The sequence below is a fragment of the Garra rufa genome, chromosome 12, assembly GCF_049309525.1.
Source record: "Garra rufa chromosome 12, GarRuf1.0, whole genome shotgun sequence".
Classification (NCBI taxonomy): Eukaryota; Metazoa; Chordata; class Actinopteri; order Cypriniformes; family Cyprinidae; genus Garra; species Garra rufa.
The window spans coordinates 31232818-31260647 of NC_133372.1; the positions used below are offsets into that span (position 1 = coordinate 31232818).

At 36.7% G+C, this 27830-nt stretch overlaps 1 protein-coding gene across 2 annotated transcripts; it reads right to left on the minus strand.

The window, feature by feature from the left end:
- Positions 1 to 2389: 2389 nt before the first annotated feature.
- On the minus strand, positions 2390 to 10387 carry zranb2 (zinc finger, RAN-binding domain containing 2). Of its 2 annotated transcripts, XM_073851437.1 has the most exons (10): positions 10146 to 10387; positions 9524 to 9576; positions 9281 to 9389; positions 6561 to 6643; positions 6403 to 6479; positions 6100 to 6234; positions 4699 to 4841; positions 4248 to 4313; positions 3548 to 3700; positions 2390 to 3327 (listed from the first exon to the last, which is right to left on the minus strand). In XM_073851437.1, the coding sequence occupies exons 1-10, from the start codon at positions 10199 to 10201 to the stop codon at positions 3273 to 3275; spliced, it is 930 nt and encodes a 309-aa protein (XP_073707538.1). In that variant the 5' UTR covers positions 10202 to 10387; the 3' UTR covers positions 2390 to 3272. The 2 variants fall into 2 exon arrangements, with proteins under 2 accessions (XP_073707538.1, XP_073707537.1); XM_073851436.1 differs by having other exon boundaries at positions 2390 to 3700.
- Positions 10388 to 27830: the final 17443 nt, after the last annotated feature.

Genomic DNA, 27830 nt, shown 5'->3' on the forward strand with positions numbered 1-27830 from the left:
GTTGTAACACGGGTCAGTTGTAACACTTCCAGTTTCTCAAATAAGGAACAATTAAGTTACAAATCACCTATCTGACTTCACACATTCTCCGTTTAGTCCTTCAATGTGAGGAATGAGAGCACTGTGGCAGACACAACAGATTTTTTGAGGAGAAAAACTGATTTTGAGGTAAAAAAGTAACTTTTTATACTTTTATTATTTTTGTGATGCAGTCCCTGCTTTGCAGTTAAGCTCATTAAAGGTAGCTAAACTATGTTTAGTGTCTGTGTAGATATTTATATATTCGATATTTAAGTTGTTAATGCTAATCAGTTGGGGAAAGTTAGCTACTATTAAAAGTAATGCATTACAATATTGCGTTACTCCCTAAAAAAGTAACTATTTAAGTTAGCCTACTTTTTATGGAAAGTAATGTTACGATTTTCATGTGTTAAAATTTGTCTTGCTTGTTTGGTTTTTTAGTATAAAAAATTCTGTTTTTAGCAAATGTAAAAGCACTTTCACACAAAACACTGAAAAGCATAAAGTAAAGTAAATTCACGTCTGTACAGAACGCAGGAGAATAAGGTTCAACACTCTTCAGCATAAAAAAAAAACAATGAAGCACAAATGTTAGTTTGTCTAAAGTCATTTTGATTATTAGTTGGTTATTGGATCATCAAAGGTCAGCAGCAAATATATTGGTGTCATATTCTGAGTTTGAATTTCACTGTTTTAATTAATTTTGATAAATACTGAATCAGTATTTTTGGAGTGAATTAATGCATGTTCACATTTAGTCTGGAACTACAGTAACATCATGTTTACACTGTGCACACAATGCTTCTGTACTTCCGATTTCTCTCAACATGGGGACAGGAGACTTGTCAGTCAACAAATGGGAAAACAAAGTAACTGGTGTTACTAATTAGAAAAAGTAATGTAACGGTCTGGGTGTCTGTCCCTTTAAGGCTCGGGTTTCAGAAAATTTCCCTTGCACGGCACTCAAATGTATATGCGGGAGGAATCATCCTCCTAATCGTTTTGTTGTTTCTTCCTTTTAAATAATAACCCCTTTTGTTAATGGTGACCGGCTTCTTGTGGTTATTAACGCACAGTAGGTTACAGTAACTCAAAAATTTTATTGTAAACTAAAAAGTAATGCTTTACTAGTTACCTGAAAAAGTAATCTGATTACGTACCTCGCGTTACTTACAATGCGTTACTCCCAACACTGGTGCTGCTAATGTTTTGGCTGTTGTAAGGTGAGATAGTTAATGGCTAAGACTAAGGGTTAATTGTAACATCAGTGAAACATGCTAACTTACTCCAAGCAATCTTTTTTGTTTTAATTTACGTTTTCTTACTTTATTTTGGCTAGGTCTTGGAAGAGAAAGACAAACTGAGCAGTGTCTCTAAAGTTTAAGTTAAATTTTATTATGGCCAATTAGTATGCCTGCTTAAAACTCACACAAACACACACACGTTATTGAGTTTTAACCTCATAATGCTAATGTAACATAAACACACCAATAATGTTGAAAAGTCAGTGTTAAATAAAAAGCTTTCAAAATCTTTTTATTTTTGTCATAATCCGTGTTGCATAATGTTACATCTCACCCCAGTGGATATCATAATGTTACAAATGCTGCAAAGATAAAAGCTACGCCATTTAATAGCAAACACTTGTAACTAATTTGAGTCACATTTAGAATGCACTGGCTGAAAAGAACTCCTGGGGCCTCATTTATAAAGACTTGCGTAGAAACCATCCTTGATTTTATCTAAGAACTTTTCTGATTTGATCGTAAGAGCGATTCAGAGAAACGAACGTACACACGAAATCCATGCGTAAGCCAGTCATTCGGTTATAAATCACAAATGATCGTGGAATTGTGTGCAGCTGAATGTTCCGCCGTCGAAACGCCCCTGCTTAATTAATTAACATATAAAATGAGCTCATTCCTAAAGCAAAAACTCTGTGACAATGGCAAGTAAAAAGGAGCGCAAGAAATCAAATTATAGTGAGGCTGAACTATCTGCAATACCAGGCATTACCACAAGGAAACGGTCGTACGCCAAGCTGGAATCTGACGTGGAGATAAGTACTTTTCCACGTCAAAGACGGTTTTTATAAATCTGTACTTTGACGTGGATTTGATCGTACGAACACTCTAAGATCAAATCAGTGCGTAAGAAAGTTTTATAAATGAGGCCCCTGGATACATACACAAATACATAATTAACAGCGTCCTTTATAGGTTTGGCTTGCAGTAAACAAAAGCCTAAGTTTAAAAAGCCAGAGATAATTCAATTTATCTCAGAAAGAGCACATCTTTTGGAAAAAAGATCTCAACTAAGACATCACCCAATGCAGTAACATGGAAAGACAAAATAGTGCAAACAAATGTTTCAGATTAACAAGCGTTTATTCATGTTGGTTACACTTATGTCATTTTTATGGACAGTAAAACAGTTTCATATTTTGTATGTTAGAAGAGGGAGGGTGATTATTTCACATGTTCCAAATTTGATTTGACCACAGAAGAGAAAACCAAACCAGTAATTTGTTATCAGTAATTTGAGTTTGTCCACATGAGTTTGTCTACTTTCTTCCACAAATAATAAATGATAAAATTAAGAACAAAGACCAAAAAAGACAAATTTCACATTTCATCCGTCTTGCCAAAAGAAAATAAATCTCTACAAGTATAGAAAAAACATACTTACCTTTAACGCACACAATTAGACAAGGCAATGTTATGCCTCAGAGGAAAAGCTCTCTATAAGATGCTGGCATCAGGTGGTTAAGTAATGTTTAAGCCATATCTTATGAGGAGTTTCATATAAAAGAACTATAAAACCAGCATCTGAGTATTTTTTTTTAAATTAACAAACATGTTTATGCTATTCTGATGGCAGTAATGTCTGACAATGGATGAATAAAACTAGTCCGCAATATAATTTGCATAATTTTCCATTAAAATGGTTGATGTCCAAAGATATGTAACATTTATAGTCAAAGACTTGATGTTATGTCTCTATAAACCCACTGACACTACAGACTTTACACCTTGAGTTATACTGTTGAGAAATTTGGCTAGATGTTTAAAAAAAAGGCAGAGAATTTGAGAAGGTTACGTGAACAGGTGCACAAGTGTTTTTCATAGAAATCAATGTGAATTCAAACAGTTGGGTAGTTGCAATAACCCAAAAAACAAAAACTGGAGTTTGAAAAATAAAAAATAAAACCAACAACATGCAGTTTTAGAAAGATTTGTTTCTTTTGTTAATCATTTCTGTTTTGAGCTTGAGCCAGAGTGGGATGATCCAGACGAGCCTCTGCGCCTACAAAGAGATAGAAAGAAAGAGACAAAGAAAGAGAAAGACCATGACCGATTAAATGATTTGGTTCTTGAAATCAAACTAAAACATAAAAAAAAATGTATAGTACAGAGAAAAGCACAATTTTGTGACATTGTTTCAAAAATGTACTGCTATAGCACTGAGCCCTGTGTATAATGCAGAAGGACGCCTGGAATCCAGGACACCATGTGTTACACCAAACCTTTCAGACGAGTGCGATCGTGCGCGTCTTTTTTTGCGGCCACCAGAGGAGGACCTGGAGCGACTTCTCTTCTGGCCTCCCTCAGGCGATGACGAAGGGGAACGAGACCTCTTCTTTGAGGAAGCAGAGCCCTTTCCTGATCTGGAGCTGGATCTTTCAAAGGGGATAAATAAGCATTCACATGAGGTCAACAAACATCATTACAGAGATAACTATAATAGCATTATCAAAGGGACTGAAATTGGAGGAAAACATCCACCTACATCTCTCTAAATACTACTAGAACTTATTTAAAAGACCAAAACTGCAGGTCTGACCAACTGATCTTTCAGAAGAACAAAGCTGAACCCATCAGAGAGATTCAGTACCTTCTAGCTCTAACTGCCTGCTAGATGTCACAGTGTTACCGGATAAATTGAGATCTGGGACACTGAATAATCAACAGCTCTAAAGAAGCACATTTTATTAAAGCACAAGAAAGCTCTTGACACCTACGCTAAGAACAAAAAGTCACATTCCCAAACAGATAAAGCTACATCTCACTGCCCCCATGGCACTCTCATTTTATTGATCATTTGTTTTATGGTGATCAAAAGTCGACTTCTGTTCAGACTCAGGACAAAGAATTCACTACAACCACTGGCTGTTTATACACACACACACACACTCTCTTCTGGAGAGTGCATGTGACCTCATTCACCTGGAGTTGGACCTGGAGCGAGAACGAGATCGTGATCTGGAACTGGATGAGCTCCTGGACCGGGATCTGCAAGACAGCGACATCAACAAAAAAACAAAAAAAATACACCACAATTTTCCAATTTTTTCAAGAAACTTAGACCCTCTGATAAAAGTGACTTTAAAAAATAAAAAAAATCAGTTTTGGCTTTTTAAAAGGCTTTAAAACACCAGTTTTGTTGATGGCATGAATTACTTATAAATAAATTGAACAGTAATGAGCATCAATTTTTATGTCAGTCAAAAAGGCAATTGAAAAAGACAAATTATATTTTTTAAAACACTAAAAGAAGGCAAAGAGGGAAAGAGAAAGAAATTAAACATTAAAACAGATTATTGCAATGAGATTTGAATAAAGATTTGAGCTGATACTGACATTTGCCTGGAGTTACCCTTGACCTGTACCCTTTTACCTGGACCTAGACCGGGAACTTGAACTGGACGATCGAGATGAAGACCGCGAGGAGCCTGAACGACTGCCTTTCTTCTCATCATCAGCATCCAACTCATACTTGGACAAATCTGCATCATCGTCGTCATCCTCATCATCCTCATCCTAACAGATGAAGCACATCATAAACTGTGATGTAGGTTCACATATCTACTAAAGCTTCAAAGATTTGTTTACATTGCACCCTATTGTAGGGATGTAATAATATCAAAATCTGATGATACAATAACGTCACGATATGAAGTCCATAATATTTATTAATTGTGATTTATTGTACATTTTGAAGTTAAATTTTTTCTATCTAATGCACTTTGAGAGTTCAATATAAGAGCTCCAACCCGTGTTCTTTACTAAGACGACAGTGAATTGACTTGTAACTGAGGTTTAAAGGGGACTCAACCTTCTTTTAATTTGTGGTATACTTTCTTAGTCTAAATAACATTCACACTGGTGTTTTAGGAAGCCAAACAAATTAGAATAATAGAAATAAACAATTTACATATTGTTATATCTATGACAGTAATAGCCATATATTGTAAAACAATTGCACTATAAAATAAATGAAATAAATATTTCATAGGTGTATTATTTTTGCTTTAAACTACAGTAGGGAAATTACAATACTTATTTAGAATTTTGACTGCATTAACGTTACCCATTTAAACCGCTAGCTGTCAGCAATTCATAATGTACTTTTATGCTTTTATTTTGACAGAAACAGCAGAAGAGCTTTTATTTTCAAGGAACAGGCTTACAAAAACGTGTCTCACTACGAATCTAGGGAAATGCTGAAAATAAAGCATAACTGGCGGCCATTACGTTCCCAAACACGCTAAACTCACGGCACATGCAATAAATGCATTCATTTACTGTGAACGGAGACGTTCTGAGGAAAACACTGGATAACAGGCTGATTGCTTGAACAAAGTGTGCACTTGGCTTTGAAACGCATAGCCAAAACAGCCTTGATGAACTGAATTAAACCTTGTTGCTCTTTCAGTTTTATGCTTTGTTAAAGCATAATGACCCAAAACACAAGCTTAAAGACCTTTTATGTCAGAATAAGAAGCTTAAATATATTTTAAAAACTACAGTTTTCGCCCGGAAGACCTATTGTTTCATGTTGTCATGCAACAATGGACTAGAGGCATTTTTGTTATCACAATATTAATAATATTGTTTTATATCCCTAATATCCATTAAAACTAAGTGAGATGTTTACATTATGATTTTCAAATCTATTTTTTATGACTGACTACTGCAGTCATTTGACAGTGTGGTCAATATACCTAATAAAATTAGTTTCAGACAGAAACAAATTAGAGGATGACTAACACAGAATAAACAGAATAAAATCTCTTACATCAAGCTTGTATTTTGAAAGATCTCCATCTTCTTCATCATCATCATCGTCATCTTCAGCTTTTTTTTTTGGTTCCTCTTTCTTATCACTGTCCTTCTTGGTTTTTCCACGATACTTCTTTTTTATACGTCCAAACTGTCCAAAAGACCAACAAAAATGTTTAAATTTAAAGTTTATCCATTAGTAAATCATATGCATTGTGAAACGTGTATACAAATTGAATAAGTCTGATCTTCTTGTCAATATCTGTCATATGTGTGTGAACTGTCATCTGTGTGAAAACAAAAAACAAAACCCACTGACCTCATCGTACTCGCCATCAGACTCCTCTCGCTCATTGTAGACTAAATTCTCTCTCTCATTGAACCCTCCACCATATCCTGTTACATCCATCAAGAATATGACATTTAATAAAAAATTCACACTGCAGTCAATATGCAAAAAAATAGACAAAGTTATACCTGTCCTTTCCTCCAGTTTGGCATACTTAGGGGTGTTACACATGTTGCACTCTGATCTTCTGGCCCAGTTTACATTGCCACACCTAGATTCAAAACAAGAACAATTACAGATATTAAAAACATCAGCATATTACAAGGGTCTCAAATTCATAAGCAAGGAAATGAGAAAAGGGCCCTTGTGTTATTTACAAGGCCTGACCAACTCACTCTAGCGGTTAGAACTATCGAGTATCAAACTAAATTTATACTAAATTGACTGAATTTATTTTAGTTTGGATGTCCTTTTAGAACTAAACAAGAAAATAAGAAAAAACAAAAACACATTTATTCTGGGTCGGCTTTGGAAAAATTTGTCAGCAATAAGCAGCTCTGGTCCAGCAGTTCCTGCACAGATTAGCTGCACAACTGCTTGTAATTTTAAAGTAATCCTGAAGATTTACGTGCCCTTTAAATGTAGTTAAAAATATTGTTCCAAGCATATGAACCTCAAAGAAAAGTAATTTTTACTTTACCAGTTGCAAACACTGACCTATAATATAGAATATATCTGTTATCCAAATATAACGCTCAGTGAGCCTGTAGAAAATAGTGCAGAAAGTTAATTACTTAACCTGTGGTTTGCTTTATGTAACAAAACATTTAGCTGTGATACAATGCATTCAAAAGTGATAGAAAGATCACTTTTCATTTTGAATTCAGATGTAGTTGCTTGGGTTTATTGTTTATAATATAATATTTTGTTCAAGCTTCTTTGGTGTTGTTTCCAATTTAAATACATGCCGTCGTATTAATGAACTGTGGTCACACTGGACTGAGCATGCAAAATTGCTATGGACACCACGTTGTAATATGACACACTCAACTGTTTCTTTTTAGACAGATTATTCAATATCCACCTTTTTCTTCCTGTAAGAGTGGGTGCTGCCATTTGTAAATTGAATGGGTCTGGCTTGTGGTCTCATCCACATCCAGATAGTTTTAGCTGTACTAAACAGCTTATTTTGCTGCTTGATATTGCAAATTGGGGTGCCTTACCATGTTATTTCAATGTGTTGCCATAATTACGAGCACATTGGTTTGTAGTGCAAACAGTTTTACTGTTTACGACATGTTTTTACTCTTCATGTTATTTCCCTATAAATTAAAAATGTATATGCAATCCACTTCACATTACTGCAAAGCTGCAATCAATCTTCTATCATTCACGTCTTTAAATTATACAAATTCACGGGGCAGAGTTCACTAAACTCGAACTTTGGAATGCAGTGGTATTTACATGAGCTTATGCTTTCTGTCCCTTCCATTCACATCTCTACGAATGGACGTGATTGCAACAAAAAGTGCCTTGTGACTGGCCTCTCAGAGGTATGACTTCACCAGGTGCACTTGAAGGCAGCATTTGGTTTGATTTCTCTAGTGAGTGTGATTAGGGATGAAGCTAAACTCTGTAGTAGCAGGTCTGCCAAAACCACAAGTCCCCATCCACACTTTCAATGCTTAACAGGAAAAAAAGTGGCTGAATTATAAGCAGCATTACACAAAAAAGCTTTGTGACATGTCACTTACTTTTTACTTTAACATTTGCAAGTAAACCGACCCCATTCATTGCCTCTCATGACAGGATATCATTACACTGTGTACATTTATTCTGCTCCATTAAGCAGGTTGAACAGTGTGGCGTTCAAATGAGAAGTAAAATATGAAGTCAGAAGGAATGGTTTCTTTTAATGTCACCGATACAAATTTAAAAGAAATTCTGTTGATGTAGAAAGGTAAGAACGGCTGAAACAATTCACTTCTTGGCAGTGAATTCAACACATACTTGTTGTGATATTAATCTAATAATGAATCCGTTTATAATGAACATTGGAAGTGTAGTTAAAGGAAAAGTTCAGTTCCAGAATTAAAATTTCCTGATAATTTACTCACCCCCATGTCATCCAACATGTTCATGTCTGTCTTCAGTCGCAAAGAAATTAAGTTTTCTGAGGAGAGCATTCCAGGATTTTTCTCCATACAGTGGACTTCAATGGTGGGCAATGGGTTGAAAGTCCAAATTGTATTTTCATTGGAGCTTCAAAGGGCTCTACACAATACCAGCCAAGGAATAAGGGTCTTATCTAGAATCTACAATTGGTGATTTCTTTAAAAATTAAAAATGTATATACTTTAACCACAAATGCTCATCTTGCACTAGCTCTTTGATGCGCATGCTCATCTTCATGCAATGTGTTCTTCGTCTGTGTACTTTGATTAAAAACAGAAGGGTTAGGGCATAAAACTCTCTTATTTTTTCCTCCAACTTCAAAATCGTCATTGTTTTACCTTTTTTTGTAAAGGGCATTTGACTTTCTTTGCATGTTCACTTTATAAACACTGGGTTGTTACTTCTACCTACGTGTGCGATTGAGGGCGAGCTAGTGCAAGACGAGCATTTGTGGTTAAAAAGTACATAAACTGGTATTTTTCTTAGACAATGGCCAATCATTTTGCTACATAAAACCCTTATTCCTCAGAAGGGATCATGTAGAGCTGCATTAAAACTGCAGTTTGGACCTTCAACCCGTTGACCACTATTGAAGTCCACTATATAAAGAAAAAACCTTAATTTCCTTTTGACTGAAGAAAAAAAGACATGAACATCTTTGATAACATAGGGGTAAGTAAATCATCAGGAAATGTTCAGTCTGGAAGCGACGATATTTTATAGCAATACCCACGTTTTGCACTGCCAATCATTGGCACTGAAGAGACCTCTGCTCTTCTCAGCCAAAGTCTTTCCGATCTCGGTTCCCCCCGCTTTCATCATCTTTGCTTCAGTTGTCTTTTCTGTTTAAGAAAAATTGGCTGATTAGTTTAGACTAATCATGATAAAGTACTGTGCATGTATTAATACTCATTTTTGTGGCACATCCCTAATATACAAAATGTAATGATTAAGCAAACAATTATAATTCACTTACCCCTGCCACATCTGTTACAACTCGTTCTTCTAGCAAAGTTGACATTTCCACACCTAAGATATTTTAAAGACAAAACTAGTTAGGTCTCCAGACATTATAAGCATCATTTAACAACAATGCACACAAAGAACAGACCAACTCACTGACACTTTCAAACAATAGTGAGACGTTCCAGTGCTGCACACAATGAAATAGATTTATAATACAACTTTTTAAAAGAAACATTTCACAAATAGCCCAAGGCATTGCAACTAAGTTACTAATAGAGAGGATATAATGGGAGTTAGCAGACTCTTGCACATAGCTGCTGACTAGCTAAACGCTTAACTTAAGTATCAGTGTTTAACTCTCACAAGCACTTGATTGCTAGTGGTTCAGTAGAAAGACATTAATATATCGTTCTACTTTTATTTATGAAAATGAAAATGAAAAGAAGGCGGTCACAGGCCCAATCACACACTAAACGTGCGCTAAAGCTAACACATGCTATGCTAACAGAAGCGTGTGATCATCTCTCAGCCACAACATTCATTTTCCCAGAGGGTTTAACTTATATGTAATGCATATACATGCTTATATTCTTCACTGGGCTTTCAATAAACCATTATACAGCAAGTCTTACTTTTTATCTGGACAAATCCAGTCTCCGTCGCTAACGCGAAAACTCTTTCCCGACATGTTCGTCCTCTCAGCTACCCCCGCCACCAATCCGCCAGAGAAATGAAGAATACCTTATGAGTATTAATATGTATTTACAACACCCACACTAGTGTTTGAACCTAAAAGCACGGCACAAACAACACTTTACAGAGTATGAAAGCGCGTATGCAGGAATACGTGCTACACCGAAAGACACATGGGTTGCGTCTCATAATCTAATTGGCTCCCTACCTAGGCGAGTTTTTCACATTATAGGCGGGATCTAGACGCCGAGTGATGCTGTCTAGATAGGCAGCTCGCTAGGTTTTGAACCACAGCCACAAACTTGACGTGCAGCAGTACTAGCTCTGATATCATACGTGCAATGAAGTCTAATTAGGTTTATTTCTAAAAGAATTCAATTTGTCTAAACTACGTGTGACAGTTTAAACAAATGATGGTACTCATAACTGCCAAAATAGACCCTACATTCGTTTCAATTCCCTGCATCATTTCATTATGGTCCATTTATTTTCCAAAGGCCTCAAATAATAATAAAACAAAATATAATAACAAATAAATATTTTGCTCAAATGCCCTATTAACACAGTAATGATACATTCTTTTGTACATGCACATGCTAAGAAGAACTAAAGACTATGAAAATAAATAAAACTATTTAGATTATATTCGTTAGTAGTTAATTTTTATTCAGTGCCATAAGAAGGTATTACATAGTTAAGAGATGTTAGACTACATAACGTTATTAATAACATTAGCTGAAAGAAAAAAGCTACATAAATTTTAGTGCTTTTAAAACATTGTATGTTTTCAGCACTAGTAAGGTTTACAGCTGAGGTCAAAAGTCAGAATCTGCAAAATGTTAATTGTTTCAACAAAATAGGAGATATCATGCAAAATGCATGTTATTTTTTATTTAGAACTGACCTGAATAAGATATTCCACATAAAATATACATACATATAGTCTGTTCCCTGTGCACAAAATTCAAAGGAATTAATGTTTAGCTTATTTAAAAAAAAAAAAAAAAAGCTTAATAAATGTAGGGATTAAATCTCTGAATGTTTTCACTTTCTCACCTGTGCCTTCAATGTGTCCACTAGATGGCAGATTGTGTTCATCACACAACAGTCTGGAGAATTGGTACATTTGGTAGCAACTAAGTCTGTGCTCACTACAGGCTTGTTCCCATGTTAACATTTACACATGCATCACAGAAAAGAGTAAAAATCACAGACCTACATGCCATTGCCATATGCGAGGAACATGCAGATATCCACAGACATATGGTGACACATCTCCGAATCTTTCCTTTCAAATGCTATCCTTATGCAATGCCTCATACGTTGTGCCAACATTCTGCAGACCTTGGTTCGGTTCGGCATGAAGGCACACGCGTTGCTGGGCCAGATGGAGTTGAGACATCCCTCCCACTGCGAGTTCTCAGTCCTGCAGGGACTTAGATAGGACCCATCCTTGCTGGTGCTCACCAAGCTAAGCCTGTCCTCCATTCTCTGCCAAACTCACGCTGTTTCAGAGGTCTCTAGCACAGCTGGTGCATTGCTTATGAGTCAGAATGCCCACATTGTTTTTCAAGTGGAGGTGTTTAAAAATATCTGATGCCCACATTTTACCATGGCTATTTACATAAACACTTTTTTGGATGGACGTTTTTTTGATGAATGTTGCATATAAATGTTAAATAACTGAATGCAAAAGTGATGTACATGACAAAGCCTTAATGGCAGATTTATTTAGCATTTACGCCTTTTTAGTTTGCACTCTTATATCAAATTGATTTCGTAAAACAGCCCCAGCCAAGAAAAGATATGTAAATGTATTAAGATTAGCTTTCCTTTCTACCATGTTTGTGTATGTGTGCATAAAAAGGACAAATACACTTTTCTCTAGGAGCTCATTGAAATGAAAACAAGAACTTGGATTATGAATAATACATTTCTTTATCAGTAGAATCATGAGAAAGAACACACTCTTCTGAGAGCGCTTTTTTCCCCTATTTAAAAGCTTAAAATAGTCTTGCAACACTTTTCGGCATTCTAATGCTTCCCCTAACCTGGTGCTTTTAAACAATCAATGATAATGTGCTGTCAACACAACTAACATCCATAATCGATCATGGGTGCAAATGAGTCTTTGGGCCTGCAAATGTCACTGTCCAGTCTAGTGCTTGGTCATCCTTCGGATGTTCCACTCAGGTGCTTCTTTGACAGTGAAGGGTAGCCAACGGAGGTTTGAATCCCTATATAAAGCCACCTGGGATTTCTGGATCTGACAGATGGTGGAAGCTATTCCTGATGGAAGGGGGGCTGTGTTACTTTGACACGTTGCTTTAACATCATAATAATAAGCTAATAACGGAAGCTTGTATTCCCCCACGCACCAATACAAGAAATGATTCCTTCCTTGTGCAATTCAGGGAGGTTCTCCGAGCAGCTGCTCTTGTCGTCGAATCAAAAGCGGGACAGCTGAGAACAGCAACAGAGATCTTTTGGTTTGCCTGAGTGGACGGTGAGGTGCTGTCAGCTTGCTGTGCTCTTATGTAAGAGGTGAGGAGTAGCTCAGGAAAGCTGGCTGCCAGCTGTGCTGGTATTTGGATGAGAGCTCCTGCCTTGTCACCTCATTGTAATCTCTCTAATGCATATTCATTGTCAATGCATGGGAGCACTTCTCATTCAGAAGGTCATCCGCAGTGGGGCTCCATTGCAATGGATTTTTGCGCGTTGAATAAGTCAGAGGGAGGACAGCGACACTGGATAAATATTCTCATCTAGATGAGTGCTATCATGTCTTCATTTCTCTTCTCAGAGGTGACCTCACGCTCGAAAGCTGAACGGATAATAATGTCATGTATAGTGTAACGTAAAGTGACATCGCATAACATAAGGCATCCTGCTTTAACGTAATGCTTGTGAGGTGAGAAAATTGCATGTCCTATGTCATAACAGTACATTCATTATACAGGGAGGTGAGAAAAAGGTGAGCTACCATTTATTAAGATATCATATTTTAATATAACAGGACGTTATATTGTTTTGTTTTTTTGAAGTCAAGTGATTTTCCCTGAGGAATAGCAATTTGTGACAGAATTTTAGTTATTCTGTTCAACTCAGTCTGAATCATGAATGAATCATTAAAGGGTTAGTTCAACCAAATATAAAAATTCTGTCATTAATTACTCATCCTCATGTTGTTCCAAACCTATTCATCTTTGGAACACAAATTAAGATATTTTTGATGAAATCTGAGAGCTTTCTGAAGCTGCATAGACAGCAGTGCAACTGAAACATTCAAATGGTCCAGAAACGTTGTTAAAACAGTCCATGTGACATCAGTGGTTCAACCGTAATGTTATGAAGCTATAGAATACTTTTTGTGCACAAAGAAAACATAATTTTTTTTGTTGGATGAACTAACCCTTTAAGGCCAGGTTTGGGAACTGGATAAACTGATTCAACTGTTAAAAAGATCTGACCCAAAGAGTGAACTAGTGATCTTTGGTCTCTACATCACACAAAGTGATCATATGGCATCAGAATACATATTTTTTGACAGTCCCAGTCCTTATTGACTTTTTTATAGTGAAATGGCCAGTAGTTCACCTTTTTTTGTCTGACAGGGGAAGAAATCATATAGGATTTCACAGACATATGCATCACTAAACTTCACTCACTGTTGCAAAAAGAAATATATACTGCATATATTGCATACATATAATTTTTTTGAGGAAATGTTTTTTTGAGCAAGTACATAAGACATCTGTGTTCAAAGCTGTCTCCTTACCTTGCATCGATTTGCAACGGTAAGCTTATGATTTATAATTTATATATTACATGGTGTTTGGACATAAATGTGTGTTGGCAGTGTGTGAACACAACCACTCTACAATGATAAAAATTCACCCACTCCTTATTTTTGAATCCCCATTAAACCAAATCAGTCGCAATAGGCATGCCGTTTTGATTCTTTAAGTAATGTGACAGCACATTGTTTAGGCCCCGCCCACGGCCACTGACTGATAGTCCTGCATAGTTTCTACAAGCCTTCCATTTTCTCAAGCAGCTGCAATGTCAATAATGTCTCGTAAACAATCCCGGTGTTCTGTGTTTGGATGTAAGACTGAACATAAGAGTCTTCATTTTCTCCTAACATCTAAGCCACTGAGGACACAGTAAATCACTTTTATTTAAAAAAAAAAAATGTTTATGTCTGCGCAAATCATTTCACTCCAGACTGCTTTGTAAATGTCATGTCATTAGAGTGCTTGGCTAACTAACTAACTAACTTTACCTGTATTTGTGCGTGTACGTTATCAAAGTATTTTAACTGATCAACGCCACTCTGGTCAGATTAGTTCACACCGCTATGTTAGTTTGGTGGCACAAGCAAACATGTCCTCCATGCACTGTCAAGTTGGTCGCACGGCTTAGTCCATTGAGCCACACAGATGACAGGTCAGCACGGCACAAGCTCTGTAACATTGCGCTATTTCATCCTACTTTCGGTGTGTTTGGCTTCCCATATGTAGAGCTGAACACCAGTTCTCTCGCTCTCAGTCATGTTGCTTCTACCGACTGTTTATTGCTGTAAGTATGCAAAGCCGAGATGTATACACTATGCCCTCCTCATATGCCGGGCAAGTGATACACCCGCCCCAAAAATTAAATTTTGTTATAATAAAAGGTCTGTGGGGTATTTTGAGCTGAAACTTCACAGACACATTCTGGGGACACCCAATCTTATCATAACATCTTGTAAAAAGGGGCATAATAGGTGCCCTTTAGCATTTAGTGCATCTGCTGTCAAAACTAAGAAACCTGAAACAGTGAAGTCACCTGACAATAAGAGAAAGCCACAGAAAAGCATGACTTGTGGCAAAAACTCTGATAGCTGGAGGAATTAAAGACTGATACAGATGGCTTTTTTTCAGCTGAACAGGTAAAGACATTTCAGTGGCTTAATAGGTAGCTAGCTATCACTTGTGCACTTGTTTGCTTGATTCAGATAGGTATTGAGCTTCCTTTGTTGTTTTTCTCATTTTGCTATGGCCAGTGAAGTAAATTACACTTATTTTCTGCAAGCTATGTGTGTGTGTGTGAGAGCAGTTCTGCTCTATGATCTGTGTGATCTGATCTGACTGAGCAATCGTTAGAACTAAACACTTATTTTAAACACTTATAAACACAACATTTATTTGGTCAGAACAAAAGCGGCAGATATTTTACTTAATTGTTTAAATTACATTTTTGGGATATAGGCTATGCCTGTAGCACGTATATGGATACAGTAACAGATCCCTTATGATGTGGTGATTAAAAATTCATCCGCACAGAGGCCTTGTGCTGAAGCACAATAAATAATAAATAAATAAATTACTCCTAAAGCAACTTGTATGAGATGGCGATAGAAATGCAAAACCTATGTATTGCAGCGTTAATATACATACATACATATTTAATTTTTATTAAAAAAATGTTTTCTAGATTCTATTTCAAGAGCCAATCACATTACATAAACACATTTTTTTCTATCCTTAAATGTACGAAACCACAAAACAAATTTTTTTTCATTATAATGTTTTTTAAAATTGTGTGCCAGTTTTTTTCATGACACCGACTAAAATCCATCCCCATTTGATGGCTTGAAAAATATAATGTGAAGAAAACGCTCCCACCTGTATAAGGCTATTGTTCTACAATCAGATCTAGTGTCGCACAGATAAAGCGTTTTACAGATTGAGAGGCAATCTTCTATGACAACATGTGCCCTCGTGCCGGTGAGACTGAGCAAAATGCAATATCCAAACCCCTCGTTCCCAAACAAGGCCAACGGATCGACTGCAGTCATAATTCAAATGTTTCTGTCAGAGCTGTCACACAAGTTCTTGTGTAATTGGAATGATTCACTTTCGGGAACCACTTCAAAAAGAAGTGAAAATCGATACGGTGGAATATGAAGCATCCTCACTCAGACAACTAGGGGAACACATTGACGCATCGCAACCTTCTTCTCTCCTTCAATCTTCATCCATCGGTCTGTCTGGTGCAACATATGTTTGTCAAATCCTTAGTTTTGTTTTAATGAGTGTTCATTTGAATGATTCACTGATATTACACTGAGGAATATTGCACTGAGACTTAAAGGCTAATGTCATTTAGCAACGGCATAGTAATCTCAAATGAATTTGTTGTAATTTTGCACGAAGAATATTTCATCATAACGTGTCTTTCCTGAACTCTGCACATACAAATCCATAGTCCATTATGACATGAAAGGTTCAGAGAGCACATTAACCTGAATTAGATTCTATACTGCACATTATATATTGAACAGTCCCTCATCAATTATGTAAACCATACATAAAATCTTTGTCTCTCTTCAATCAAATATGAAAAACAATTTGATTGTTTGCCTAATTTAGAACAGAGCATTTTAGGGCGAAGTAGCATCGTCTGAAGGCTCCCAGTTAAGCCTTTTTCCCAGATTGGTTCATCATCTGGTTCCGACAGGGCTGATTCAGTCAGTGATAAACGTGATAGGTGGGAATTTGTCCCATTATACTGACAACACTTGATAAATGCCTTGTAAACAACAAGTCACAGCTGTTAATGTATCATAATAATCCTAGATTAGGAAGAGCTGGCCAGGCCAATCAATGCAATTAAGCTCTGACAGAGCCAGCTCATCCACATGGTGCTTGCGATCGCATGCAAATAATTGCAACTGTGCATGATCTTAATTCGCAGCAACAGGTTAACACCATAAAATACCATTTTAAGAGGTCCAGCGTCAGATTCAACTCGGCGCTGAGACGTGCCGTCGGAGTTTCTGCCAAAGCTGTCCTTTAAAACCAAATTACAGGTGACATTTCAGGGTGTCTGGCCATCGGGTCGCTGAGGTAACTCTTAGCTTCATTGCCACTCTGCATAGTCATGCCCCATTGAAAACCATCCAGAGTGTCTCCTTCAATTCACATCCAAATCTTATTTTTAGCTCTCAGGACATTTAACTGATGTTTTCTGGAGGAATATCTCAACTCCCCTGCAGTCTGGCCCTGCCATTATCAGAGTGATGGTCAATTGAGATGATCAATTTGCATAATGAGGCGTTAAATTGGAGCCAGTTTAGCCACCTTCCCCCGTATCCAGCAGCTTTTACCCTGCGGATGGGGCACGGAGGCAGACAACGGTCTGGTTATCCAGCACTGGCGTCAGTCTGCTAGTCTCCTCCTTGAACGCTATTGCTACTGAAGACCAAATGACCACTTTAACATATTAACGTAATGGATGAAACTGGCAGCAAATTGATTCCCTTGTGTCGGTAGAATAAATCCTTCACTCCTGCTTTGAATGCAAGACACTCATAGAGTTAATACATTCAACAACCTAGATGCTTATCGGTATCATACTTGGATAGTGTCGGGTAATTGCTTTGAAGAAGATCACGGAATAAAAACACTTTTTAAACTTTCGATAAATATCTTCATATATCTAATTAATATTCCCTGAGAGCTTCACAGCGATAACATCATCAATTTTGTAGAGTGTTAAACAGAGAAAACGTTACGTTAGCCTTACTAAGCTGTATAAAGCCCCGCCGGTGTAGTTGAGCGTGTTGACCCCTTAAGACGCCACGGCGGAGGATTTATAACAGCACATCAGTGACACTGTGATTGATGCTGGAAGATTTTGAGGGACAGCTGGCTCACGATAGAGCCATCAGTGTTCTGTTCCTTGTCATACAGCTGTTGTTAAGAGATCTTCTGCCCTTAACACATACAGTAAGCTGTAGCTCCTAGATGTGGAGGACATATGACACATACACAATGCCTTCTGCATGGCTTAACAGCATCAGTGCCACCACTGTATGTATGCAATGACACTGCATTAAAGGATTAGTTCACTTCCAGAATGAAAATTTCCTGATAATTTACTCACATTCAAGATATTAATGTCTTTCTTTCTCCAGTTGCAAAGAAATTAAGGTTTTTGAGGAAAACATTCCAGGATTTTTCTCTATTTCGTAGATTTCTATGGGGATCAGTAGGGTTGAAGGTCCAAATTCACGCCGCGGTTTCAATGCAGCTTCTACACGATCCCAGCCGAGGATTAAGGGTCCTATCTAGTGAAATGATCGGTCATTTAAAAAAAATATAAAACCACAAATGATTGTCTTGCACTAGTTCTGTGATGTGCATGCGCGTCTTCATGCGTTGCGTAATCATGTTAAGGTCACGTGCAGTTAGTTCTTCATCTGTGTACTTTGATTCCAAAAGGTAGGGTACGGCGAAAAACTCCATCCCATTTTCTCCTGCAACTTCAAAATTGTCCAACATCATTGCTTTACCTTTTTTTTTGTAAAGGGCGTTTGACTTTGCATGTTCGTTTTGTAAACACTGGGTCAGTACTTCTGCCTAAGTCACGAGTGTGTTGGTTACATAATGCGTGAGGTTGAGCTGGTGCACAACAAGCATTTATGGTTAAAAATATATAAAATTGTATTTTTCTTAGAAAATGACCAATTGCTTCACTAGATAAGAGCCCTATTCCTCAGCTGGGACCATTTGGACCTTCAATCCATTGATCCCCATTGAAGTCCACTATATGGAGAAAAATCCTGGAATGTTTTCCTCAAAAACCTTCATTTCTTTGTAGTTGAAGAAAGAAAGACATGAATATGTTGGATGACATAGGGGTGAGTAAATTATCAGGAAATGTTTATTTTGGAAGTAAACCTAAAACCACGTACACCTCTACTCTGCTGAGAAGGTCATGAATTCCCATACTGGATCATACTGGTTAATAGGGCTCTAGCTGGTGGACCAGTGTAGGCAACGAAAATCCCACAGTTCCAGTGGTATTGTAAACAAATCATTTGTTGGGCCATTTAAAAAAAATATATATAATTGAAAACGGAATAACTAAGCTACACCACAAAATCATTGATTTTTTCATCAACGCTTTATAATTGCTTTGTCTAATTTCAAAAGCTGTGCTCTGTAGAGGTCATGTTTGTCAACCTCATACATAACTGAGGATGTCTCATTTCAAAAAAGGAATCATTAAGAAACTGACTGTTATTCCTTGTGAGATGTAAATTACTGTAAATTCTTACTTAATTTGTTTTTTTGAACGAGGCAGCTGCAATGGCGCATGCATTTGACAAATGTGACCTCCATATGGCACAACTTTTGAAATGAGACACAGCTAATAAGGGCACATTTGTTAATCCATTAGCTAAAATGAATTATCAATTCACGAATCAGTCTGAATGAACAATATGTGACCCTGGACCACAAAACCAGTCGAAAGTAGCATGGGTATATTTGTAGCAATAGCCAGCAATACATTATATGGGTCAAAATCATCGATTTTTCTTTTATGCCAAAAATCATGCCAAATCATGTACATTTTCTACCATAAATATATCAAAGCTTAATTTTAATTAGTAATACGCATTGTTAAGAACTTCATTTGGACAACTTTAAAGGCGACTTTCTCAATATTTAGATTTTTTGGAACCCTTGGATTCCAGACTTCAAATAGTTGAATCTCGTCCAAATATTGTCCTATCCTAACAAATCACACATCAATGAAAAGCTTATTTATTCAGGTGTATAAATATGACTGGTTTTGTTTTCATTTGACTGTAAATTCTGACCATGAGAAAGAGGATGACCGAGAGAGAGGCAAGGTTGTAGCAATACCCAATTTGTAACTCTACTTGGTTGTCGATTCAATGGGTGCTTTTCAATCAGAGAGCTGCATATCTCTGCTGCCACGTCATCAAGCCCAGTTGAAGGACGTCTTTGTAGCTTCACGTCCTTCACTCGGTCTATTTTGAAGAATGCATCAGGTGTACCCTTCACGTCCTCCAATCACCCACAATGCACATTACAATAAAAAAGCTATAGGCACTGAGTTCATTCTATTCAATTTGACGTAGATGAAGGTATTGTTTCCTTTTGTTTTGTTCTAAATCACATAATGCTAAACTGTGCATAATGTAAACCACTGGGAGATCTCAGATGGTTGTCATTACATGTACTGCATTAATAGAAATTAGTTAATATAAAGATGTTTAGTATTTTTGTGCTCTGACCACGGGGGCAGAAACAATGCGCTTTTAGTAGACCGTCTCATTCTATTCATTTATTGCTGAGCAATATAGCCTTGAAGCCTCAGAAGGACTGGACTTGGAAGGATACAGCCTTCTGTTTGAGAAGCACCCAGTGACTCGTTGACCTGAGAACCATCTCTCTTAATAACCCAAGAACTGTTGAGTAAGCTGAAAATTGGTTTTCATAACTTTTTATTAAAACAAGCAAAAATCCTTTTAGCCAAGAGATGAATGAACTTATACACTGATTGGGGCACACACTGGGACACAAGTCATCACAATAAAAATCTATATGAATAAAACATATTCAAAGAATGCTAAGAAAGCACAACATTTATATAATTTCTTATATACAGTTGAAGTCAAAAGTTTACATACACCTTGCAGAATCTGCTAAATGTAAATTATTTTACCAAAATAAGAGGGATCATACAAAATGCGTGTTATTTTTTATTTAGTACTGTCCTGAATAAGATATTTTACATAAAAGATGTTTACATATAGTCCACAAGAGAAAATAATAGTTGAATTTATAAAAATATCCCTGTTCAATACTTCACATAGACTTGATTCTACTGTATTGTTACTTGAATGAGTTGTTTGTGAGTCCTTTGTTTGTCCTGAACAGTTAAACTGCCTGCTGTTCTTCAAAAAACTCCTTCAGGTCCCACATATTCTTTGGTTTTTCAGCATTTTTGTGTATTTGAACCCTGTCCAACAATGACTGTATGATTTTGAGATCCATCTTTTCACTCCGAGGACAACTGAGGGACTCATATGCAACTATTACAGAAGTATTACTTTTTAACGGAATGAGGATGTGTACATTTTTCTTATTTTGCCTAAATATCATATTTTTCCATTTAGAACTGCCCTTCAAAAGCTACAGAAGATACTTACATGTTCCCCAGGAGACAAAATAAGTTAAATTTACCCAGATCTTCAAGCTCTTCATGCATCGTTTTTTCCTTCTGAAACATCAGTGAGCATTTGAAACTTCCGTAATAGTTGCATATGAGTCCCTCAGTTGTCTTCAGTGTGAAAAGATGGATCTCAAAATCATACAGTAAACCAAAGAATCCATGGGACCTAAAGACTTTTCTGAAGAACAGTGGGTAGTTTAACTGTGGATCATTCAGGTAACAACACAGTATCGTGAATGCAAACTTTTGAACAGGGTCATTTTTATAAATTCAACTATTATTTTCTGTATGTAAACATCTTTTATGTGAAATATCTTATTCAGGTCAGTACTAAATAAAATATAACATGCATTTTGTAGGATCCCTCTTATTTTGGTCAAATAATTAACATTTAAGGTGAATGTAAACTTTTGACTTCAACTGTTTATGGATTTTTGAAGTTCATTGAAATTATCATAAGCTCTGTCATAATACAGATTCCACACCTGTTATTGTACAATACAATTGAACAATGAAAATGGTTAAATTGAGCATCACCAGTGTTCAGAATCATACAGATTTTCCAAATGAGATGCATAATTCTGGACTAATTAGTAATCTACCAACACTGTAATGGTAATCTTCTGAATAATATATGACAGAATTTTCAGATAATGCATAATAATAATTCAACACTTGATGTCCCAGCATGAACCCAACATGAACCATAGGTGCCTCATTCCTTGTCAGTGCGTCAGACATTTCGTCCTGACGTGCAATGCAGAAAAGTCTTTAAGAATTAGATGTGAACATGGATGTCTGAAACATAAGTTACCTTGATCAAAGCAACCAGATGAGCAGGGGGAAAAGCAATCTTCAAATGGCAGGTGATTATGTAAAGGTCATTTTTTCCTGTGATTTGCTGCTCTAGGTAAAGAGGAATGACACATACATGGTTACATAGAGGTAAAGAACATGTGGTGACCTATCTAGAATCCGGTGTTTGCTCCTCTTGTTCACCTTTTGAAAACCATGCATAACATAAAAGCTGCCATGGATGTTTGTATAATGCAAGAGTATGATCAGAAAAAAGAAAAATCAATTATTATAATACATTTGGATGAAAAACTGAAATAAGGAAGGTGATTCAGTATATGATCATGATGCTGATAAATGCATGCAAAAATAATCATATTTTGAGATAGTTTGATATTTCAGCAATATCTAAATAGCCTTATCTTTGTCTGTAACTTAAGCATATAAAAGGGCGCTGTCTGGTATCTAAAATATGTATTATGTATTAATATTATGCATTTATCCTCAGTAACACATTCTACAGTAAAGTTCTTATTAGGAACCCTTTTAAAAATTCATAGACATTCTTTTCATAAGAAGCAATTCTTGTCATTAGCAGAATGGGTGTTTTATTCAAAGGCAAGTTCACAGAGCAGAAAGCGCATGCTTTTTGTGTCATTTAAAAATCAATGAACACTGTGTCGCTGCAAGCGTGTTGGAAGTTGCAGGTTTGTGTCTTGCTTTGAGGTTTTCTTCTGCATGACAAAACTCCCCCGCTGGAAAAATTAATTCCTCTTTCTAAACCAGAAAGAGTCTTCAGACCTTCAGTCACACAGTCTTCGGTGCAACGTGTAATGAGGACGCAAGGTCGTTTTTGATGACGAAGCCTTCAACCCACGTTCCATTAGAGTGACTGCTCGAGGTGGTGATGGAAAACATCAAAACCCACAGATACCAATAACATCCTGACTTAATGAACCTCACAGGTACAGGTTTAACTCTCTACAGCCTCCATTTAAATCTTAATGTTTGTAATACAAAAACATTTTTTAAGTTAAAGGATGAGTTCACACAAAAATATGTATAAGAAAGAACCCAAACCTGTATGACATTCTTTCTTCACAAAAGGAGAATACACAGTTCATCTTTTCCATGCATTTACAATTATGGGGGCTGGAGCTTTTAAAAGAATTCAAAGAAACCATAATATGTCTGTATGACTCATGCGAGTCATAGCTTTATGTGATGACTAAACCTAAAATTTTTACTTATATTTTCTAGTGGTCTGTTAGCCACTGTAAATGGATCACTGTAAGCTGAACTTGAGAACCAGATCAAAGGTCTGAATGAACGGACTCATTGAAAAGATCTGATTCAAAAGAATGATTTGTTGATGAATAGGATATCTTGTTTTTCATGAGCATTCATGAGGTCTTTTTTCTCTTTTTTCTATGAATTCTCAAGAACATGTCAAGCAGGGTTAAAGGGCTGGTTCACCAAAGAATGAAAATTACCCCATGATTTATTCACCGTCAAGCTGTCCGAGGTGTTTATGACGTTCTTTTTTCAAACAAATACATTTGGAGTTATATTTAAAAATGTCCCAGTCCAATAGAAGAAACTTCATCCATCCATCATAAAAAATACTTCACATGGCTTTGGGGAGTAATAAAGGCCTCCTGAAGTAAATCAATGCATTTTGTAAGAAAAATATTCACTTTTAAAATGTTATAAACCATAATCTCTAGTTTTCACTAGCTGTCATACACGCATTCATAAGAAAGTGGTGTTTCAGCAGATGGCATAGAACATAGGTGGTGTAAGCCCTGGTAAAAAGAAAGAAAAAAAGTCAAGTATATATTTAGGATGGTTTGAGGGTGAGTAAATCATTGGGACATTTTCATTTTTGGGTACACCATCCCCTTAAGGTGTATGTAACAATTTGGAGATGAAATAGCTCACACATAAATCTTTTATGATAACTGTATTTATTTATTCATTTTTTTTTAATTCTTGATAGTCACAGTAGCCAGGATGTTATTTAAAAAATCAGCCTCGTGCTTCACAGAAATAATAAAAGCATACGAGTTTGGAAGAGGATAAGTAAATGACAGATTCTTCCTTTAATAGATGCAGGCCCCAATCCAAATAGGATTGGTTGCACTAGGGGGCACTATTGATGCACCCAGTATTGCTGATCATCCCCTCTCTACTGGGGGGAACCACCCCTTTTCATCTCCAACTAAGCTTTAATATCTTATTTGATAATGTGTGAGTGTTAATTTGAGAAAGACACACACAGACACTCTATCCTCAGCAGGTTTGATGATGACATCAATCTTTATGCACTATTTATATTCAGCACTGTCACTGCAGTCATTCTGATGAAAAATGTCACGTAAAACAATATGATTGTGAGCCCTCGTTTTAAAAAAGGGTTTCAGTGCAATGTGAGGTACAGTGAACGTGGGTCTTTGTTTTCTGAAGTTGTTCAGTGACTTCGGTTAGACTGCTAAATAGCACTAGCCTTCCTTAAGGAAACATCTAAATATGTTGCCATTTCTTTGCACAATAAAACGAGTTCACTCATCCCAGATTGTGCACCAACCCCGGTATAATAGGCCAGTGACCCACTTCTCACCCTGCTCTAATGGCAAGCTATTTCTCTTTTGTTGTCATGCTCACTTCATAAGAGAAAAAAGACCTCATGAATGCTCTCTGCCCCAAGTGCCTTAGTGCAGAGAGGAGCAGTTGACATGCCGTCACCATGGAAAAGAACTCCCAGCAACAACAAAGCTATCGTGGCTACCACAGATATCCCTGGTGACTTTGAGAGATACCAACTTGGAGCAAAATGCGACCATTTTTTTCAGGACGAGCAGGGCGTTGGTGCTTGGTGCGTGTCTGTTTCTGTGATAACAAGACATAAAAATATAATAAAACAAACAGGAGATGCTCTCACGCCAATTTTGAGAGCTCCATCCTTTGATGAGGATGTCACGCTCAAGTTTTCAAACGATCGTGTCAGCTACAAGAGTCTCGGTGCTTCCTGTGGTGTCGCTCAGAAGTGATGTGAACTCATCTAATTTGACAGGAGCTTTTCATTGAAGCTGTTGCCTCCCTTGATGTGAAGGATGTAATGATTTAGCTTATAGAACAGTTAGTTCTGGTCTTATCTGATTTGGCCAAGATTAGCTTATGGTTAGTTCACCCAAAAATGAAAATTCTGTCATTAATTACTCACCTTCATGTTGTTTCAAACCTGTAAGACCTTCGTTTATCGTCAGAACACAAATTAAGATATTTTTGATGAAACAGAAAGGTAGTAAGAATATCGTTAAAATTGCCCATATGACCTTAAAGACCTTAAAGAGTTAGTTCACCCAAAAATGAAAATTAGCCTATTATTTACTCACTCTCCAGCCATCCTAGGTGTATAGGACTTTCTTCTTTCAGATTAATCCAGTCCAAGATATTTAAAGGGGTCCTATTATGCTCTTTTACAATGTCTTTATTTTGTTTTGGGGGTGCACTAGAACATGCTCTCATGCTTGGTGGTTCGAAAAATAATTTGCATTATTACAATGGCTTTCTCCCTAGGCTGGTACTCGATTAGTTCTGGGTTCCACCTCCTGAAAAAACAAAAGTATTGTGATTGGTTAGCAGTCCCACTGCATTGCAATTGGCGAACAGCTTAGACGTGTTCAGTACTGCCACGCCCCTTCCCAAAGCAGCAAACTAGATTAAAATGATTCTTACCTTTTAAATATTAAATATAAGATTTATTTTATTTATTTATTTTTTTTTTTTTACAAAAACACATCGGATCACTAAAGGAGGCTTTTACTGATCCCCCGGAGCCATGTGAGACACTTTTTTATTATGGATCGATTTATTTTGGACTGATGGGGAGAAACACTTGCCTGTGCGTTCAGTCTATGCTGTTGTATGAGTGCCAGGATTGTTTTAATATAACTCTGATTGCATTCGTCTGAAAGCAGGAAGTCGTATACACTAGGATGCATGGAGGGTGAGTAAATAAAACGCTACAGTAGTGTTGGTCCTATCGTCAGCCTGCGAGATCGCCGATACGTGATATTATCATTATTGTGCTAATGTATTTAATTATTTACATGCCCAAATACCATAAGGCTAGTGAAGCTATCTACACTGTATGATGAATAAATCTCTTACCACACACTGCCGGAGGCATTGGTTTTCACGAGATTTACGGGTGCATGCACAACGCCAAAGTCCTACGTCGTCCGCCCGGAGTGGCTTCAGTGTACAACTGTTAGTGCAAACTAGATTAAAGTGACTATTACGTTTTAAATAGCTATTTTTCTTACAAAAATGCATCAGTTCACTAGACCATTATTCACTCCCAGAGCCATGTGAGACACTTTTTATTATGGATGGATGCACTTTATTGGACTTGTTTTGGACTGATGAAGAGAAACACCCACTGAGAATGCTTTTTGTGCACAAAGAAAAAAAATGACTCAATTCAACCATTTCTTCTCTTCCATGTCAGTCATCGATATGCATTTACCAGAGTACCATGATGCACGCTGTACATAAAACATACATCTTCGTAAACATATTTGAAGATCTCAACTGAATTTTTTGCCCAGCCTTACTTATTCAAACCAGAATGTACAGATGATGAACTAAGAGAGATGGACATTCTACTTCAGAATGTGGTACTCTCGTGAATAGTGGCGGAGACTGACATGGAAGAGAAGAAATTGTTGAATAAAGCCGTTATTTTAATTTTCTTTGGATGCTGAAAGTATTCTCGTAACTGCATAAAATTAAGGTTGAACCACTAATGTTACATGGACTATTTTAACAATATTCTTACTAGCTGGGCATTGAATGTTTCAGTTTTGTTGCTGTCTATAAGGTCAGAAACTTAATTTGTGTTTTGAAGATGAACAAAGGTCTTATGGGTTTTGAAACGACATGAGGGTGAGTAATTAATGACAGAATTTTAATTTTTGGGTGAACTAATTCCTTAATATAACAGTTTAATATGACTTTTCACTCTTTCTGCAAGTTACATTGGTACATCAGTAGGCTTTATGAGTCAGTCTTTAAACCATTAAAGGGATAGTTCACCCAAAGATGAAAATTTAATGTTTATCTGCCAGGGCATCCAAGATGTAGGTGACTTTGTTTCTTCAGTAGAACACAAACAAAGATTTTGAACTCAAACCATTGCAGTCTGTCAGTCATATAATGGAAGTCAATGGGACCCACGGCTTTAATAGTAAAAAAAAAAAAAAAACATACACAGACAAAACCAAATGAAACCCTGCAGCTTGTGACGATACATTGAGGTCCTAAGACACGAAACAATTGGTCTGTGCAAGAAACTGAACAGTATTTATATTATTTTTTAACCTCTGATCTGCCTCTGAATTTTGACATATGACTCTTTCGCATACTGTTTTTCGCCTACTATATAGGGAAGTATCCATATTCTGCCACAGCCCTTCACCTGTTCCATTCCTGAACAAATCAGCATTTCCAACTGAATCAGTTGAATTAAAGAGATAAGTCATCCAAAAATGAAAAATTGATGTTTATCTGATTTCCCCCAGGGCATCCAAGATGCAGGTGACTTTGTTTCTTTTTTGGAACTCAAACCATTGCAGTCTGTCAGTCATATAATGGCAGTCAATGGGACCCACAGCTTTGAGAGTCAAATGAATGTAGTACATCCCAATTATATTCATACTAGATACATTTATACTATATAGAACAACCTCTTTTAACCAAGTAATTAGTAACTCAAAAGAAGTACCACT

Coding starts and splice junctions, on each gene's coding strand:
- zranb2 (XM_073851436.1), bottom strand. CDS start 10,201: ATGTCGGGAAAGAGTTTTCGCGTTAGCGACGGAGACTGGATTTGTCCA. Junction 6,644..9,280: donor AATGATTGGCAGTGCAAAAC/GTGGGTATTGCT, acceptor TTTTGAATCTAG/GTGTGGCAATGTAAACTGGG. Junction 3,701..4,247: donor CGCTCCAGGTCCAACTCCAG/GTGAATGAGGTC, acceptor CCCCTTTGAAAG/ATCCAGCTCCAGATCAGGAA.